Source organism: Moschus berezovskii, chromosome 10, assembly GCF_049115385.1.
Source record: "Moschus berezovskii isolate FMDL1 chromosome 10, NW_MosBer_1.0, whole genome shotgun sequence".
Lineage (NCBI taxonomy): Eukaryota > Metazoa > Chordata > Mammalia > Artiodactyla > Moschidae > Moschus > Moschus berezovskii.
In genome coordinates, this window is record NC_142469.1 from 66,845,479 (window position 1) to 66,865,479 (window position 20,001).

Sequence of the window (20,001 nt, forward strand, 5' to 3'; positions counted from 1 at the left end):
ATCTTTCCAGGGTACTCATGACTTTTTGGATTATTGCTTCTCTAGCAGAGTCATTTGTTTCTTGTCCCTCCTTCATCTCTGTGTTAATAATTGTCGGGCTCCAGGAATACACAGAATTGAGGGGGTTCAGCGATGAACTAAACCAGCCCAGCTTTCTGGTTGAAGAACATTGCCCTTTTCCCTCTCCCTCATCAGTGGTACTGTTTTCATCTCTGATGTGGCCCTTGTGATCTAGCCAGTAGATCCCTTCCCGAAGCCATCATGGTGGTATTCAGTTCTCTCATGTAGGAGCTGAGTGCTTGTGGCTTGGGATTTGGATAGTCCTCGCTTCTGCTTTCATAGCTGAGAAAATAAATGTTTTTCTAGCTTCACTCCAAATTGATGTACCAGTCTGAAACTTCTTCCAGAAGACATAGTGCATAAATATTAAGCCCTATAAGACTGGTATTAGTCCTGCACTTCAGCTACAAGATGCATCCTGAATTATCTGGTGGCTTAAAACCTTGAATGAAATTGTTTATGTGGAACCATCTGCCCGTATGCCTAGCTTCTGCTTGAGTTTTAGGAAAATACAAGTACAGGGTAAACTGTCCAACCACACGGAGTAGTGATTCCAGGTATAGGTTGTGAAAGGAAATATGCAAAGATGCATGCCTGCAGTTCCGACCTGTGTATAGACATAAGTGTGGTCATCACAGATAAAAAAAGTATGCTGCTGGTTGTTGTTGGAAAGCACTTATGATCCCAGAAGTGAGGAAATATATTGAAATGAGGTGAAGCATTTTTACCACAGACGGTACTTCACTGACTGACAGTCTACTTGGTGGATTTTTCTAATCTCCAGTTGATATATATGTGTGATTTGGTGTGATGTCCAGCTTATATGTGACTTTTCTCCACTTCAGGCCCTGTCTTGCATAGGAATAATATCGCCGACTATGCGTTCAATGCAGGCACCACAGCTATGAATGCCCAGAGGCTCTTAAGAGCTACAAAACTGAACAAACCCATCTTACTGGAGGGCTCCCCTGGTGTGGGCAAGACGAGCTTGGTGGGAGCCTTAGCCAGGGCTTCAGGCAACACGCTTGTCCGAATCAACTTGTCAGAGCAGACGGTAAGCTTCATCATGCTACAGCTGATGGGGATAAGTATAGGGAGTAATATCTTTATCCATTATAGTGTTTCCTAGTTAGAAATAATTATGAAGTTATCAGAGCCCCAGATATTTCATGGTGATGAAGATCACAGCAACATGATCTAAAACCTTATTCTCCCTCCGTGTTCATTAATAGATGACACATATAGTATTAGTCTCTCTAGATGCTTTACTCTGTTTTGAGATAGAATCACCCACTTTGGTATTTATTGTAATATAACCTGTTTGTCTTTGTCCTTTCTAAAGAAATTAATTACAGATAAAGTGACCTTTAAACAGTCTTATGGTGTGTTGTTATATGTGAAACGAATCAACAGTTCAGGATCGATGCATGTTATAGGATGCTCGGGGCTGGCGTGCGGGGATGACCCAGAGGGAGGATAAAGGGAGGAGGGAGGTGGGAGGGGGGTTCAGGAGGGGGACCTCATGTACACCTGGGGCGAATTCATGTCAACGTATGGCAAAACCAACCAATATAATATTGTAAAATAATTTGCCTCCAATAAAAAATAAATAAAAAGCAGAAATGAAACCTTAAAAAAAAACAGTCTTATGAAACTAGGGGACAGAGATGACAAATTAGAATCTCCTGGGATAGGGTCTGGGAGCAGGGCCCAGGCATTGTTGTGGTCTTTTTTAAGCTCACCAGTTTGTTTTCAAGCACAGCCAAAGTTGAAAACTGTTATCTAGGATTCTAGTTGATAGATTCTTATAGTGCTGTGATGAGAAGGTACTCCTGGGCTCCTGGTTGTGAAATTGATTAGTTCTCTATTGGGCATAAGAATAAGAAGTGGCATGAGGCCTAAGTATCATTTTAGATTTGGGGTCTTGGGATCTAGTTAATTTTTTATGTAATATTGGCTTTCCCTCACTTCTTTTTCTTCTCATAGGACATCACAGACCTGTTTGGAGCTGATCTACCTGTTGAGGGTGGCAAGGGAGGAGAGTTTGCCTGGCGTGATGGCCCCTTGCTGGCAGCCCTGAAGGCAGGCCATTGGGTTGTGTTGGATGAGGTGAGAGAACAGCCCATCAGGCCACCAGATAGGATCAGACATGTGAGGAGCGGGGCAGAGTTTGCATAACTTGAGGGCATTTTGCACCAGATCATGTGGTTGGCTAGTAAAGACAAATTCTCCAATGAAAAGAATCCTCTGTGGTTTCTTTTACAAGTAAGGAAAGTCAGAAAAGCACATACAGAAGCCCCTCTGCATATCACCTACAGACTCTCCTACTTTTGTGAACTAGCCTCCAGAAAAACAGTGCCTCTTCACTAGTTTTATTCTCTAGTCTGTGGTAGGCTTGCTGTGTTTCTATTTATTTTCGAGATAAACATAGTTTACAAATAGTGCCAGACCATTTCAGCCGAAAGGTTGGGGAAGGTTATAGTAGGAAGAGCCACACGAAAATCTGGTGAGAAAGCAGTCAGTGTTACACGTGCAGGTCGGGGGTAGATTAGTGACCAGAAGAATAGAGCGCATCATGAGACACACAAGTGCTGGGTCTCTGTAACTGACAGGCAGCTAGAGAGAGAATGGAGATGTGATGCACAGAATAACAAATTTAAGATGGTGGCCCAAAGAACTGAGTTACTTTGGTGTGTGCAGGAAAGGGCAAGCAAGTAGTAGTGCAGGTTAAATGATAATAAGTGATGAAAGTACCACAGATCCCTTCTGACACAGGCCCCAAGAGGTTCCCTAGATTCATACCCCATTGAATCTGCAGTGACAGGACTGCCATGGGATGCCTTTTCTGCTGAGCTGCTTCCTACTCATCTTGAGAAGAGATTAAAGAGAGAGACAGATTTTGTCCGTCTCCCCACCCCTCCTTCCCACCCCCCACCCCCTGCCGATTTTTTGGTGAAAGATATGTGATAGGATAATCATTAACTAGAAAAATAAAAAAAAGAATGCCTAGTTTCAAAGCTTGAGACTGTTGACCAGAATCATATTTTGTGGAAATGCATGTAGGGACTGCCAGGCAACCTGGACTTGAAGTCATTATGTAAGAGCAGCTTTTAGAACTTGACCAGTATGGGGGTATATAGCAGAGTTTGTGCTTTGAGTGCTTGTGTAAACGTGGCACTTGAAATTCTAATATAATCTCATTCTTGGCCCATTTGCGTTTTATTGATTCACATTTCACAGTTGAGGTTTTCCATGTTATCTAAAAACCACCAATACATCACATCCCTGAGCTCTAACTCAGCTGAGTTTAGCTCCGTTCAGCTCTTTTCATTTCTGGGACACACACAAATCCTCATATTTGTTATTCACAAACTGTTGGCATCATTAGATCCATATTATGTGGTTTATATCATGACTTTGAAAACCGTTTGGAGATTTTATTCAGATTTACTTGATCGAGAAAGGATGTTTACTTATTTAAGTATGTAAAGAGCTAGCTAGCTTCTTCTTTTAAAAATTCCCAGATATTTAAGCATGAGATATCTTTGTACTGATAAGCTATAATTTATAAAGCAGGCCAATATATGAGCAGGTAACAGAGATACAGCCTAATTTTTGAGACTGATTTAACTGCTTTTAAAGAATTTAGTCTGACTATTCAGTTTACTTAAAAATTATTGCTATTTTATTTTATACACCCCAAATTTCTCTAACATATAGATGAAATATTAATAGTAGACTGAATACATGTCATTTCAGCTTAACAAACACAGTGTTACCAATGTTGTTTGAACTCTGTCCATGTCCCTGTTGAAGATAAGACTACTTTTCATGTGTATTATTCCTGTGTTGTTTGTTCTAGCTGAATAGCATATAAAATAAATATGCACTTTTTTCTCCAAATAGCTTAACCTGGCTTCTCAGTCAGTCTTGGAAGGACTCAATGCTTGTTTTGACCACCGAGGAGAAATCTATGTTCCTGAGTTAGGAATGAGCTTTCAAGTGCAGCATGAGAAAACCAAGATTTTTGGCTGTCAAAATCCTTTTAGACAAGGAGGCGGGAGGAAGGGCTTGCCAAGGTCTTTCCTAAATAGATTCACTCAGGTAAGATTTACTGTTGCCCCCAAAACCAAAGGTGGTCCCAGAGGTAATAATAGCTATGAGGGTGCCCACTCGGAGGATGAGACAGGCTCGATTTCATGTCTGGATGTGATGGCTGTTAATGTGACTGATTCCTGTCATCTTTTCTCTCCTGGTGTGAATCCTTTATCTTAGGTTTAAGAGGACCTGGTATGTTATCAATTGGAGGAAAGTAAGATCACCACCATCTTGAGGATTATATTACTGTGTTCAAGGGTTAAGGCCAATTGTTTTAAATGTCTGTTAGAACATTAAAAAATTATTTTATAATGAAAATAATGCATTAATCTCAGAAAAGTACAAAAAACTACCATGAAGAATAAAAAATCCAATATTCTCCATACCAAAGTCAATCACCATTAATAGTTGTATCTTTTTTTTATTGCCACAGCAGTGTGTGTGTGTGGGTGCACATACACTTACTTATTTTAACATCTTTTTTCAAAGTAGTGGCTTGGAAGTGCCTCTAGATGTTAGCTTTCTTTAATGTTCCTTTCTTGGTAATTAACACTTTACTAAGTATCTTTTAAGAAGTTTATATGAAAAATTTCAAAACTGTTGAGAAGTTGATCAAATTTTAAAATAAATGTTGTATACTTACCATCCAGATATTTTAATTTTATGTAATAGATTAAAATTACAAATATTCTTAAAATATTGATTACTGGTATCTTTCTCTAAACCATTAGAATGAAGCTAACAAGAAAACCTTCTGCTTTGTATTTCAAAGATTCTATATGATTCCATATCCTGAGAATGCAAGAAAAGAAATTTCTGTAACTGAGATGTGTATATATATATATATTTATTTCTAAGGCATTGTTCCTTTGGTATTAAATAAAAATATTACGTAAGTCATGGCAGTCATGTTTGATAAAGAGAAATGATGGCATTTTTTTTTCATGTTATTTTTGGATTTTCTAGGTCTTTGTGGATCCCCTTACAGTAATAGACATGGAGTTCATTGCCAGTACTCTGTTTCCAGCCATTGACAAAAATATTGTTAAAAAAATGGTTGCTTTCAACAACCAAGTAAGTAATTGTGTGCATTAATTGTTCTTTATATTTCTGGCTTATTTGAATCATCATTTTCTCAGTATGGAATACTACCTCATTACCAATCTCTGCAACTGAGATAAATCATATAGAACTCTAAAAGTTTCTAGTGGAAGGCAGGCTACTCATTTGAGAGTTACAGTAATTCAGGTCTGTTGCATGTATCATTTTTATAATGCTCACGGTATTCCTGGCATTGAGAAGTCTGAGTTGGGAGGCGACATCTGAATCCAGCCTGTTATCTGTTTCAGATTATGTGAGCACATGCATAGTTGATAGTACCTAACATAGTCCTGAGCGGTGGGATGTGCTTCCCAGTAAGGGTGTTTTCTTTTCAGATTGATCATGAAGTGACCGTTGAGAAGAAATGGGGACAAATAGGAGGACCCTGGGAATTCAACCTCCGCGACCTTTTCCGCTGGTGTCAGTTGATGCTGGTTGACCAGTCCCCCGGGTGTTACGATCCTGGTCAGCATGTGTTTTTGGTCTATGGAGAGAGAATGAGAACCAAGGAAGATAAAGAAAAGGTGAGTTTCATGCTTGCTCTTCGTATTTCTTCAATTTCTCCCTGAGGGAGAGAGAGGCTGTACTTGCATCAACAATACCAAATTCAGTAACGCGGCTTGGAACTTTAGAAATTAAGGGCAGAAACAAGAACTTAATCTGTCTCAGAGTCTCATCGTGTAGTTTGCTTTAGAGGACACAGTTTGCTTACTTATCTGCATTGCCATGGTCACTTACCTTCTTGAACACTGTCACCCTGCAATAATAAAGGCTTGGTCCTCATCACCTTGGTTCCAGGCACAAAGATGAGAGGCAGGAGGAAAGAGGTGACAGCAAGTAGAAAAGGAGGGTTTTCTACCTTTAAATGTCAAATTACAAAATACTTAATCTAGGAAGTATAAATAGATAAAAGGGAGGATATTCCATATCTAAATGAAAGTAAAAAATACCCTTTCATGAGTAGAAAATAACACCAGAATTCCTCGCTTAGTAAACTGTAACAGTGCATGCATTTTGCTTTGTGGTATTTAAAATGCAGTTCATGGACAATTTCACAACACCTGCCGTTAGGAGACGCTGTCATGACCTCTTACAGACGAGGATCCAAGGCTCAGTCATGGAGTCTCCGTGTTTTGAATGGCAGAGCCAGCTCTCCAGCCCAGACCTTTCCACTTTGCTTGCTATTTCTTCTACTATATCACAGTTGCTCACAAGCAAAGTAACAAAGTAGTTTACAAATTCATGTGAGTTAGAAACAGAAATGTGAAGATGTGGCTGTCCATGACACGTGTGGCTTTCAGACACTTTGGTTGTGCTGCTGAAAGCACAGAACCTTGTTTATGTGGTATCCAGAATCCAGCCCAGCATCAACAACTCATGTGTTACGTGCGAGTGGCTTTCAGTCTTTATTCTAGGACAAAATATTCAGTTCATTTTTTTTTAATTAATACAACTTTATATAATTCACCTATCATCAGTTGGTATTTTAATTTCTTTATCAACTTACTCTAGTATGCTAACTGTGGCCAGACTGGCCAGTGTTGAGTAATTGACGTTGGTCAGATGATGAGTTACTGTAGGGTGTGGAAGGTTTCCACCACTCCTTCAATTCAGTTGTTTTAGTTGACCAAATGTTTTCTGAGAGGAAAAGAAAAGTTAAGAAAAATAATAGTAGAAGGAGAAAGGTTGCAAAAGTAATTTGCAATTTTTAACTCCGGTGTAGCATCAGAGAGAGGAGTTGGTATGCTTTAGAGTGAAATATAAGGTCAAAAATCACCCAGACCCAGGAGGGAGCATTTTCTTCTGTGCTGCTTTTTGGCTCCTAGTGTTTAACACTCATTATGTCTTTGCCTTTATTGTTTTAGTTTTCACTCTGGTGTACATTGATTAGTATGAGTATTGCTATTTTGTTCAAATGCACTACTTGTCATAAATATTTTGGGTGGCAGGAATCTTTGCTGCTGCTGTGGGCTAAATTAGTGATTTTTATACATCCTCATCTTTTCCCCCACCTCAGCTCCTCTTAGGTTTTTAAAAGAAATTCAAGAAAGAATACTATTAGCAAAAAGTTTTTAACAGTCTTGCTGCTAAGGAAGGGACAAATAAATGTAAATACAGAAATAATGCTTTTCTGCATAAATATTTAGAGGGAGAACAGTGCTTTTCCAGTCAGACAGGCTTAGGTTTAAATTCAGTTACCATCCATGAGCAAATCACATAACTTGTGTGAATATAATTGCCATATCCATAAAATGGAAAGAGAAATATTTTGAGAGGGTATTTGGATCAGAAATAATCTATTAAAACCCCTAATATAATGTTTGACACATGGCAGGTATCAGGAAATGATGGTCATTGTTCTTCATAAACTTCATGCTTCTGTCTTCTACCTTCTTTAGGTGGTATCTTGAACAATGAAAGCAAATTAATTTTTTATCTTGAGATCTGCTGTAGTTTCCATGGCTCTGTTTTAATTTATGGTATATTCTCTCTGGAATCTCATAATTTGAGATTATTGCTCTTGAGCTTCCATGTATTTCCTTGTGAAGAATTAAATAAATGCAATCCTTTTTAATGGGAAAATTTTAAAGGGTAATAACCCACAATATTGTGATTTTCATATTGCTGTTCATATTTACTAGTGTTTATTCTAGAAGGTTTGGCCCAGAATTTGATGTAATGATTTGCATTTTGATTTTATCATCATCTTCCTTTAGGTCATTGCTGTGTTCAAGGGTGTGTTTAATTCAAATTCCAACCCGTACATGGGAACCAGGCTGTTGCACATCACTCCCTATGATGTTCAGGTGAGGCAAGTAGGCTGATGCTCTTCCACAGTCCTCTCTGGCTTCGGCTCCAACTCCAGGCGCACTTGTGAAATCTCGCTGGGCTGTCTTTTTCAGCTGGGCTACTCAGTGCTTTCCCGTGGCAGCTATGTTCCTCCACCGACCTGCCGTCCCCTGTCGCTCCTGCACCAGTCTTTACAGTCACTGGAGTCAGTTATGAAGTGTGTACAAATGAGCTGGATGGTCATCCTCGTGGGCCCAGCCTCAGTGGGCAAGACCAGCTTGGTTCAGCTCCTGGCACACCTTACTGGTCACACTTTGAAGATCATGGCCGTGAACAGTGCAATGGATACTACGGAGCTTCTGGGTGGATTTGAGCAGGTAACATCTGCCTCTGTATTTTTAGGCAGGGCACTAAACGGTGCAGTCTTCTGTGTTGGGGTTGCTACAGTAGGAGTGGCCATTGGCTATGCTGGGTTCACGTGCTCTGGAAATTGCAGGTTGATCTTATCCGGCCGTGGAGGCAGCTCCTTGAGAAGGTGGAGGGCACAGTCAGGGCCCTGGTAAGAGACAGCCTCCTTGTCAGTGCCGATGACGCAGAAGTAGTGCTGCGAGCCTGGAGTCATTTCCTTCTGACGTATAAGCCCAGGTGTCTTGGGGAAGGTGGTAAAGGTGTCACGATGGAGATTGTCAACAAGCTGGAAGCAGTGTTATTGCTTATGCAGAGACTCAACAACAAAATCAACTCCTACTCCAAGGCAGGTATGTCTCTGGGTGTGTGTATCAGTCACTTGGCATTGCCCATAGAATGTCCACCCACAGGTAATACATTTGTACGTGCAATGCCTGTAACTTTTAAAATGAATTTGATGATTAGATTATAAACAATCAAGATTTGGAAATAGAAAGTTTTCTAGAAAGTGAAGCTAATGTAAACTATTCAGAATTGGTGATCCTAAGCAAAGGAAAGAAATTGATTACTGAGTTTGACTTATTTTGTGAGTAATCAGCCACAGTGACTTACATGTAAATCTAGTTTTATTTTCTGTTGGCCTGTTTTTTAAACTTATTAATAATTTCTCAAAAAATTGAGTATTTTTAAACTGAAGAATAGAAGTCTAAATTAATAGCTTGGATGTGTTTATTCATTTTGTATAGAAGGTGGAAGAAATTCCTCAGTTGATCTGGAAGCATTCTGCTCTCATCTTATAGTGCAGCTTTTTGACTGGTAGGGGAAAATTGATTAAAAGTTGAAACCTGTCGCTAAGATTGCCATCCTTTATTTTCAAAACCTGTTCATAATGGGTTATTCCTAAGGAATCCTTAGTTATGCCCTAGGAGTAGTGGATTCCCTGGGGATGAAGAAATGACCCCTCTCTTTTAGTTACGTCAACATTGTATCCGAGGCCCTGGGTCAAATCATTTACTTTCTTGGTTAAGACAGTGATTTCATTACTGGTTTCATCTATCATGTTCCAATTCAAACTCACCATTTGAATTTGAAATTATTTACTCATTCATTCAAATTAATTATTAGATATATTTAATGAAGTCATATATCACTATTTTATAGCTTCCCTGGTAGCTCAGTCAGTAAGAATCTACCTGCAGTGTAGGAGACCAGGGTTCAATCTCTAGGTTGGGAAGATCCCCCGGAGAAGGAAATACCCACTCCAGTATTCTTGCCTGCAAAATCTCATGGACAGAGGAGCCTGACAGGATACATTCTACAAGGTTACAAGGGTCGGATACGACTTAGTGACTAAACCCACCCCTATATCACTTTATATTTTTTAACTGTTAGGGATTGTAAACTCACCATTGAATTCCTATCAAGTATTGGACACTATATAAAATATATTTACTTTTAACCCTCACAAAACCACATTACAAGGAAAGATAACTCCATTTTATATGTGGGGAAATGAATGCTCATAGAGGTTAACCTGCCCAGTGTCGTCTTGTTATGATGTGTTTGGACTAGGTTTTGGTTCCAAGTCTCTCTGACTTCAGAACCTGAAATCTGGTGTGTATATGATTTCGTAAGTCAGGTAAAATTTAAATATCTAGGGTAAGTTCTCACAGCTCATTCTCAATACTGCTTTTTATTTAGGATTTATTTTCATAGTGAGTAATTTCTTAGGGATATCAATAGAGTCTAAAAGGCTGGCTGTAAATCTTGTCTACTACTATTTTATTTTTGATTGAAAATAGCTTCTTTTTTAAACTATTTATATTTTAATGTTTCTGTGATAAACATGTATGACTTTTAAAATATATTCTAGATGTTTCATATTTTACCTTAACATCTTTATATATATTGAATATTTTATAATAGCTCTATTAACATAGAAGGCAGCACTTAGTGACTTTAAAAAGCCAGAAAATATGTCCAGTCATGTTTATTAGATTCTGGACATTTTTATTCAAGTTGCTGAGTGCTGTATTTTGGTGTTCTGAGGGTTTCTTTGAGTGGCGGGTAAAGCTGTTGAGTTGCTTTTGGATCATTTTTATCTTTTCAAGCTTGCTATTAAGCTATTTAAGGTCAGGGCCAGAGTATCCTTTACGTGCTAAGTCACTGTCGACTCTTTGTGCTAAGAGTCAACTTAGCTAAGTCGTGTCCGACTCTTTGCAACCCCGTGGACTGTAGCTCACCAGGCTTCTCTGTCCATGGGATTTTCCAGGCGAGAGTACGGGAGTGGGTTGCCATTTCCTTCTCCGGGTTATCTTCCTGACTCAGGGATCGAACCTGCATCTGTTCCACGCAGGCGTGTTCTTTATCACTAGTGCCACCTAGAAGTTCCTAAACTTTTAACCTGTGTATGTGTGCTAAATTAGCCCCCCTCTTGAGGCTTGGCCCTGTGTAATCTCTTCTGAAGATCCTGTGTGTTCCATGGGGTCTTTTCGCTCTGATTGGTGGGAACTGGAGTGTTATTCAGCCCTGTGTGAACTCTGGGAGTTGTCCAGTTCACAGCTCCCCAGTAATAGTTCTTTCCTTGGAATTTTTTACACGTGGAATTTCAGCCTTCCCTTGCACATGGAGATTATTATTGAGCCAAAGACCCAGGGTCCTCTTTCTGGATTTCTGGAGCCCTTTCTTTGAATAACTCTTTCCTTTTGAGTATCCTGCGTCTCATTCAGGTTGCCTCCATCTCCCTGAATTTCAGTTTGTGTCCTCAAGTCAGTGAGATCTCGAGATCTGTTTGAGTTTCCTTTCCCTGCTTTGCAATCTAGAAATTACTTTCAGGCCAAAAGCCAGGCTATTATAGGGCCTCCTTCCCTTAGGTGTCACAGTTCTGTGCTGTCTGTTTTCAAGTGTCTGAAAGTAGTTGTTATTCATATAGTTTACCAGGTTTCTAGTTTCTGACACTGTGAGGTTAAGTCTAAACCTTGTTAATCCTTCATGGCTAGAAGCAGAAATATATTACCTTGTGATACGGAAAAGGGTTAGAATCAATTTCTAATAAGGAAGACCAATTGAAAAATTTCCAGGAAAGGGCTATATAAACTGTAGAGTAAATAAATACTAGTTGTTACTATATATGATGTGGTCATTATAAAGGAAGCCTGGTTTATTGACATTAATTACATTGTGCAAACTTACAGCACTTTCATACAGTATAGATGCAGTAATATGTAGGAGGCTTTATCCTTCTGCCATTTGAGAAATTAAAACAGGTAAAGATTATTTAATTTCTCCATCACCCTTGAGTCAACTCTTATCTAGCCATTCATTCAGAAAGCCCTTAAGAAGTATTTTCTGTCCCCAAACCTAATTTTCTTACTTGTTCAAACAAAAACAAAAATCCTTTTGTTTACCTTATTATGAAACTTTAAAGAACTGAGCCATACATTTCCAGTCTTCTTTTAATAAGCTCTTAGTTTTTTATTTTGTTTGTTTTTAATTGCCCTGGTTTGAAATTAAGTGCTGTGACTGCGACATTTCAGAGTTTGCCAAACTCGTGGAGGAGTTCCGAAGCTTTGGGGTGAAGCTTATGCAGTCAGCCAGTGGCCACAGCCGTGGCACATTCGAATGGGTTGACAGCATGTTGGTTCAGGCCCTGAAGTCTGGAGATTGGCTTTTGATGGACAATGTTAACTTCTGCAAGTAAGGACCTTCTGTTCAATCATGAGTGGGTCTGACTGAAGTTTGGGATATGCTTGTCAAAGTAGAAACCTAGGTGGAAGCTCTATAGTTTTTAATCCACTGTTTTCTTAACTTATAGTTAAGCACATCCTCTGCTATATTCTGTAGACTTCCCCTTGTGGTGAACAGTGGTAGTTGGTCATTAGCTGCAAGATTTTCATTCTAGCAGATAGTTTTGAGCTGAACTGAAGGCTAATGAAATTGGATTATTTTTCCCAACCAAAACTTCCTTTGAATTACACATTTTCATTTAACCTCAGAAAACTTCCTTTTGTTAGGGTCATTCTGAAGTACAGATTTTTATAATGGAGGATCTGATAAACAGGGCAGACATTTAGTAAATGTGCATTGCAGTTGTACCATTGATTCTAAAGTAAGGAAAAGGACAAGCATGAAGCTGCTGTGCCTACACAGTGAGCTCAGTACAGGTCAGATGACGGGCTTCTCTACATTCTGAACATTTTCAGAATGTCCTCAACTAAAATCCAGTTACGTTTATGACTCTAGGCTGTGTGCCTTCAGGGAGTGAAAAAGGGTATTGATCAGCTAAGAGATCTTAATTCGGTCCGGGGGTGGTGGGTGGGTCAGGAGGAGCAAGAGGACTGAGCGAGGGCAATGGTCAGTGTGGCACTCGGGCCTGTCCACCATTTGGGTTCTCTCTGTGCAGCCCATCGGTGCTGGATCGTTTGAATGCTTTGTTGGAACCTGGAGGTGTCCTCACTGTTAGTGAGAGAGGAATGATCGATGGATCCACTCCCACTGTAACACCACATCCCAATTTCAGGTATTCCTGCCTCAAAGTCTCAACCTGGATATCAGAGGTGGCCATTCATTAGGGCCTCCTTACATATTATATCTGTACACTCAGTCAGCAGAAAGATGAGGTCCCTGCCTAGGTTTGGTGGTGAAGGGTGGAAGCAGGGAGACCCATTAAAAGCCTTTTGCAGTAGTTCATGCAAAAAATGATGGTTTAAACTAGGGCAGTCAGATCAGTGGGACTTGCTGATGGGCTTGTGGTTAAGAAGAGAGGAAGCAATGATAGCACCTAAGGTTCTGGCTTGAGTAATGAGGTAAATGGGGTGCTATTCACTGAAAAAGGGGGAGACTGGCAAAGGAGCAGGTTTGATGCAAGGAGGGTCAACAGGAATCAGCTGTTGAGTTCTGGGGGTAAGGGTGAGCTATCAGATGGCTAGACGTGGAAGTTGATGGACACCAACTCTTATGAAGCTATTTCTGGAGAGTACACTCCTCTTTTTTGTTCTCTCTGTAGAGGAGTTAGAATAATGAATTAGCACTGGCTGATATGGGGAATATCTGAGAGTAAGAATTTTACAGCCCTCAGTACTCAAGGTGGATACACAATCCTTAGTTCCTTAGAAAGAGAAACTGATTTGCTATATTGATGCACTTGGAACTAGAGGATAGAATGCAGATGAAGATAGCATCTGTGAGTTAAGCCATCGGTGTCCAGCTCCTGATGATGAGCCACATATGCTTTGCCCTTGGCAGGTGTTGCAGAGCTACACTGTTGGTTGCACTGAGATTTTGACGTCTTTTTCCCCTCTTTGAATTGCTTGTACTACTAGACTTTTTCTCTCAATGGATCCTGTTCATGGAGAAATATCCCGAGCTATGAGGAATCGTGGACTTGAAATCTACATTTCAGGAGATGGGGACGGGAGCATCCCAGATGACTTAGATCTGAAAGTCCTACTGCACAGCCTTGGGTTGGTGGGGGACAGCGTGTGTGACACCCTTTTGGCTTTGCACTCAGAGACCCGAAGTGCTGTTGTAGGTAAGGTGCTTGACTTCCAGGCCTCTGCAGGGTTTTATTCCTCTGGAAATTCATGTCATTCCACTTGACTGCTAGTTTAGGAGTTCTTGCATTTAGTGTACATAGAGATGGAAATGACCTAGAAAGCCTATTAATAATATAGATGTACTGGCTACTCTTCTCCTGCCCCTGCCCGCCAAGAGATTGGGTTCAGCCGGTCTGAGTGAGCCACAGGAATCACCATATCAAGAAGCTTCCCAGGGAATTCTGAAGCATGCAGTCTGAGGCCCACACTTGGAAGAATATTACTTTTGGCACTGAGATTGGTGAAGGTTGTCCTGAAAATCTTTCACGGTCATCACCGAATCTCCTGAAGGTTGAATAAAGAGGGAACTTGGAATTGTTTAAAACAGACAGGTATTACTTCTTCTAAATGTCCGAAGATACAAGAAAGGGCAGTGATAATAACAATGAAAAATAATGAAATGTTATTAAGTAAACTACTCTGTGTTAGGTACAATGTCGGCTGCTTATTGAAGCCTCATATTAGTTCTGCAAGGTATGTTTCCATTTTACAGATTGAGCGAGGTCGAGTAACTTGGGAAAGCCACACAGTTAATAATGACAACTGAGTTGGATTTCAAAGCCCATGGTGCTTTTTGGTGCCATTATCATTTTGGTCCCCTTCAGCGTATCAGCTTTAGGTCGAGGGTATACATGGCCAGGCTTTATCATGTTTAAGTCATCTGGTCACTTCCTCACAACATGCTGCTCCCTGAAAGGGAGTGGGGGAGGCAGGCTAGCAGGAAACGAATGTGACTGAATGTTCTCGCAGGTTCACTGAGTTCACCAGTGAGCCCCCTGGAGTCCACTTGGAAGGCTTTCTGAGATAAGTGCCTGGGTGGAGGTTTGATGTGAAGATGAAATTTGTCCATTTTCTCTGGAGACTTTGCAGAATCTGTTGCTTACAGATGGCACCGTTTCTTCTTTACAGCTTCTCCAGCGTCCTCGGTGTCGAACCTCATTCAGACAGCCTCACTCATCGTGCAGTATCTGCAGCGAGGCCTGAGCTTAGACAGCGCATTTTCTAAAGCGTGCTGGGAAGCATATGTCCGCTCCCAGGCTTCCCCAGCAAACCAGCAGGTACTGTGAGGTGTCTGACACGGCTTTCTGCTGTACAACACTACAGGAGGTGGGAGGATGCTCTGCTGGCAGCATCTTTAATGGTCTTAGAGAGCTCACCTGCAGTTATACTGTAACAGAGTCTGGTATCCAGGCACTTTTCTGGACAATAGCGTAAATGTGATTAAATATGCCTTGAAACTTGCCTCTCAGCAGAAAAAGTGAAATTTTGTCATGTTGTATATTGAGAAATGTGTCTTGACTATTGAGAGGATCACAGGGAACCTAGAAGACTGCCATTATTCCACTAGCTTTCGATAAGAGCACTGTGTCTTGGGGGCCGTACACCATGTGTTTCTGTCTCCCACCAGCTTGTGCAGGCTCTCCTAGAGAAACATGTTTCTTCGCTGAAAGTACACGAAACCTGGGGCAGCTCCCTTCTTGCCTTGGGGCTGTGGCCAGATTCTCTGCCCTCGGCTCTCTTCACTACAGAAGATTCTCACCTCTCTAAAGTCCGAAGCGACGGGCAGATCTTAGCATATTGTCTCAACAGGCTGAGCATGAAAACAAGCAACTGGGCAAGGTTAGCGGAGCCTTAAGCTTGTGTCTCTCTCTTGACTTTTCCTCCCTCCCTTCCTTCCTGCTTTCCTCCTTCCCTCTCTTTCTCCCTCTCTCTTTTTTTAGATGGTCATGGTCACGACCCAGTATATTTGACCATAATGTCATATGATCATTTTCCACATAGTTTCATTGTTTACCGTGACATTGCTCCCTATTTATTATTTATTGTAGGTACATGTTTTGATTTCCCCTCTTTGGAGGGAACTTATATATTCCCTGTTAATTCTTTGATAGATTAATTATAAAGTTACTTGTCTTGGTTCTTTGAAATATGAAATGAAGATTTAACTCTAATGCTAACTTTGTCTATTGTAATGAATTTCAGGATTCAGCCTCTTACTTTGCCAGACTTAGAGAAAATTATGCAGTCCTCCCATCCAGAGAACTTAAAGTTCACTTCAGTTGAAGTGGATACTTATTGGATTGATGAACCAGATGCTCTGGCTGTGGCTGTTAAATTGCTCATAGAAAGAGCAACCAATCAAGACTGGATGCTCAGAGTTAAATGGCTTTATCATTTAGCCAAGAATATGCCACAGGGGCTTGGTGAGTAAAGAAGCTTAATTTGTGTAATGAGGGAATTTATGTACACATACCCTGCTTTCATAACTCAGCAGTTGTTTTTCTCTTCAACTACACAGTTAAAATTACATCTGGGGAAGCTCCTAGCAGGATGTTTATGACTTAGCATTATTGTTTATTTACCTGTTAAAACATTAAGATACACGTCTACCCTAGATGTTCCCCAAGAGAAACTTTTCCCCCTGTAAACCTCAGCATTTCAGGATCTATCCAGCCTTCTATCAAATCCAGAAGGAAAATGTACTGTATTATGTTACTTTTAAGTTTTGAACATCCTGCTTTTTTTTTTTCTGTACTTTGTTGCAGTTGCATTCTTTCTGGAAAAGGACTGCTTTTGGTAAATTTACTTCCCATAAAAGTACATAAGATTCTAATCTTACTTTCGTTCCAGTGGTCTAAATGACCATTCTTAATTTCTTTGTACGTTTTTCATTCCAAGTAGCTTTAAAGGTTTTAAAGTACAAGAATTTGTGGATCAAACTTGTTGACTAAAGTAATTGAGTTTATATGAGTTTTTCTACTCTAGGAGAATTTATAGATAAGCCAGTGTATGTGTGTTTTGTTGAGTGGTACATGTGATGTGTAAATATGTGTAGAGGGAAATTGGATACCTATTCTCATCTGCTTTCTCCTCTGTGATAGCTGCTAGACACAGGTAGCTACTGAAACATAACCTGTGACAGCCGCTGTAGAATAGAAAGCTCGAGTGGACGGCACTACGTTAGATGATAACTAACATCTGCTTCTCCTTCCTCCACAGAGTCGATACAGATTCATTTGGAAGCCAGTGCTGCAGCTCTTAGGAATTTTTACTCAAATTCTCTCTCATCTGGGGTCAGTAATGTCATCAAAATATTACAACCAAATGTAACAGGTACTGCATCTGCCTTGATTTCTAGCTCTCAGCACTCTTGTACATTGAGTTCATGGGAAAAAGATCTGTCAGAGCACCCACTTGTAACAGTTTTTAAAAGAAGACTCAGAGTATCCAGATGCATATTCTGCTGCTTTTTTTCAAAACTGTGTATTGCTTCTTCAGTTTCTGATAAAGGATGATGACACAGTGTAGTGGGAAGAATACAGGAGTTGGAAGTCTGGGCACCAGTCCCAACTTGGCCACAAACTGGCTTGTTGATTCTGGGTCCTTCATTCATACTCAGCTGCCTTTGAAAAAATAAGGGAATCAAATCCATTCTTCTGGGGCCCTTTCAACTTATAATAGTCTGTGATGTATTAGTAAGTACTGTTAACAGAGAGGGTTTTAAAACTGTGATCTCTTTTGAGATGAAGGTAAAATAGTACACGTTCAGTTTCTTCAGAAAACCTTAATGATGAAGTTATAAAGTCTTAAATTCAAAGTTACGAAACAAAACCACAATGATAAAAGGAATAGCCATCCAAACTAATCAGATGAGATATTCAGAATTTCTCAATTTTCCTCTGACATTGATCAAAACATGCTGTTACCCATTTGGTTTAGAAAAAAAGTGTGCATGATGCTTTTGTGCTAAGCCTTACGTTTATATAATTATAATCTTATGTATACATATGACTACCTTGTGTTCACTAAAGGTAATGGTTGGGCAGAAGTCAAATGATAGAGAAAACTAATGTCAGAGTCAGATTGTGTCTGAACTGAATTATGGCTTTCCATTCATAAAGGAACTTTGGTCTTTGGGAACATAGTTCTAGAGTAGAGTGGTAGATTCCCTTCACAGCAGCCTTGGCTTGCCCACTGATTGACTCATCTTCCTTTTCCTTTTTAGCTGAGTAGCTCTGGATCATGCAGTCTTGCTAGATTTGGGGGTATGGGTCCCCCCAACACACTGTACCTTGCTATTCACAGTAGGCATTTGTTAGTCTACTGTATTGTGGATGCCTTTAGAGCTTGAAGTACTCCGCTGAGCCACCCAGCCACCCTCAAATTAACATTCCCATCGTTTTGTCATACCTCCTTCCACTGGAATCTCCACCTCTGGAACAGATCAGAGTCTGATGGCTGCTGCTGTACAGAGAGACTTTGATACCAAGTTTGAGCCAAAGGAGCAGAGGTGGCAGCAGCCTATCCTATGATTATAAAGAACTGGGTTTTAAGCAAAATAATCTTGTGTTGTTTTTCTTATTAAAGGCAAATTACTGAGGTGTGTTCATTCATTTTCTCCCTTGGAAGTTAGTTTTCTTGTGGTTAATGGCAAAAGATTGGGTAATTGAGTCCATGAATTTTTTTCCAACCAGTAATGGGACCTGAGCAAGTGAATTTTGGCGAACATGATAACCACTACACTACGGAAACTACGTAATGCATTGGTTTTGGAACTGTCGCGGATTGAACCATTTCCATTTCTCTTCCCCAGCAGGACTCTTTGTGATCAAAGTAAAACAGTGAAATTTTTCAGACAGGGAGTTTAACCCCAGAATTCTACCTTTTCTTTTGTTCTTAAACCAGATGAATCCGTGATCCCTCTGGATCCCCGATGGAACATGCAAGCTGTGGACATCATCAGAAATGCGATGGACTTTGACCCACAGACAGACCAGCCTGAGCAGCTCTTTGCCCTTTTAGAGTCTGTTGCAAACAAGTAGGTGAAGCCTACTACTGTGGGCACTGTTTGCCTCACTGTACCCTGTGACTTCACAGATTGTTGTTTAATGGCTAAGTCATGCCTTACTCTTTTGTGGCCCCATGGACTGTAGCCCGCCAGGTCCTCTGTCCACGTAATTTTCCCAGGCAAGAATACTGGAGTGGGTTGCAATTTCTTTTTCCAGGGGATCTTCCCAACTCAGGGATCAAACCCACATCACCTAAGAATTAAAGAAATATATTTAATTTTCTGAATCTGAGGAGTGCTGAGCATCTGACGTGATTGCCTTTGTTACCACCTCTCCTTCAAGCTCTGCACAGCGAAAAGTCATTCTGACCCTGATGTCCTAGTGCCTTTGAATTGGCAGATTCTTAATAATTTTAACAGGGTGCTTATTAATAGATACACTGGGAAGTATCAGTAGTGGGATTTGTTTTATGGTTAATCTTTTATCACAGGATAGCTGTGTTTCCACTGTTTTCTGTGTGATTTCCAGTAGCTTCCTGCATTTTCACAAGTTCGTTCCGCAGCCGTCTGTCCCATCAAATGGTGAAGGTCTACGTACATAGTCACATATAGTATAAATTTACGTAATTGTTCTATAAGTCATTCCTCACTGTTTAATGACCAGTAATACTTTTTAATTGTCCATTAGTGTAAGAGATTTAGAGAAATAATTTTGTAACTGAGGTATAACGTGAATTACAGAACAGTGCCACCAATGATGAGTATATATCGCTTTGATGAATTTTCACAAAGTGGACTCACTCATGTGACATGTAGTAACACCTCAGAGGACCCCTTGTCCCTTCCCCCCAGCAATTCCCTCATCCTCCTCCCCGGGTAACTTCTAATATTGCAGATTAATTGTATGATGGCTGGTTTGGGGTTTTTTTGGGTGGGGGGTTGCTGCACTGAGAGGCTTTCGAAATCTTAGTTCCCTGACCAGGGATTAAACCTGGATTGTAGCAGTGAAAGCACCTAGTTCCAGCCACTGAACTGCCAGGGGATTCCCTATGATGGCCAGTGTCAAGAGTCCACAGTGCAGTTTGTCAGATCATGACAGAGCAACACAGTGGGACCGGGAAGTTTACGTAGCAGTTTACCTCTGTCTTCATCTTTGTTACT

The 20,001-nt window shown here is 40.4% G+C and overlaps 1 protein-coding gene across 2 annotated transcripts in view; it reads left to right on the forward strand.

Annotated features, from left to right (window-relative positions):
- The window catches only part of MDN1 (midasin AAA ATPase 1), a 146,328-nt gene that overhangs the window by 68,175 nt on the left and 58,152 nt on the right, over positions 1 to 20,001 (forward strand). For both annotated transcript variants that reach the window (XM_055432822.2, XM_055432823.2), the window contains exons 36-51: positions 906 to 1,114; positions 2,047 to 2,169; positions 3,967 to 4,164; positions 5,125 to 5,232; positions 5,595 to 5,783; positions 7,977 to 8,066; positions 8,163 to 8,426; positions 8,546 to 8,807; positions 11,994 to 12,153; positions 12,860 to 12,976; positions 13,779 to 13,987; positions 14,961 to 15,109; positions 15,460 to 15,671; positions 16,035 to 16,255; positions 17,052 to 17,165; positions 18,738 to 18,870. In XM_055432822.2, the coding sequence (XP_055288797.2) occupies positions 906 to 1,114; positions 2,047 to 2,169; positions 3,967 to 4,164; positions 5,125 to 5,232; positions 5,595 to 5,783; positions 7,977 to 8,066; positions 8,163 to 8,426; positions 8,546 to 8,807; positions 11,994 to 12,153; positions 12,860 to 12,976; positions 13,779 to 13,987; positions 14,961 to 15,109; positions 15,460 to 15,671; positions 16,035 to 16,255; positions 17,052 to 17,165; positions 18,738 to 18,870 (2,758 nt within the window). The remainder of the gene's footprint in view (positions 1 to 905; positions 1,115 to 2,046; positions 2,170 to 3,966; positions 4,165 to 5,124; positions 5,233 to 5,594; positions 5,784 to 7,976; positions 8,067 to 8,162; positions 8,427 to 8,545; positions 8,808 to 11,993; positions 12,154 to 12,859; positions 12,977 to 13,778; positions 13,988 to 14,960; positions 15,110 to 15,459; positions 15,672 to 16,034; positions 16,256 to 17,051; positions 17,166 to 18,737; positions 18,871 to 20,001) is intronic.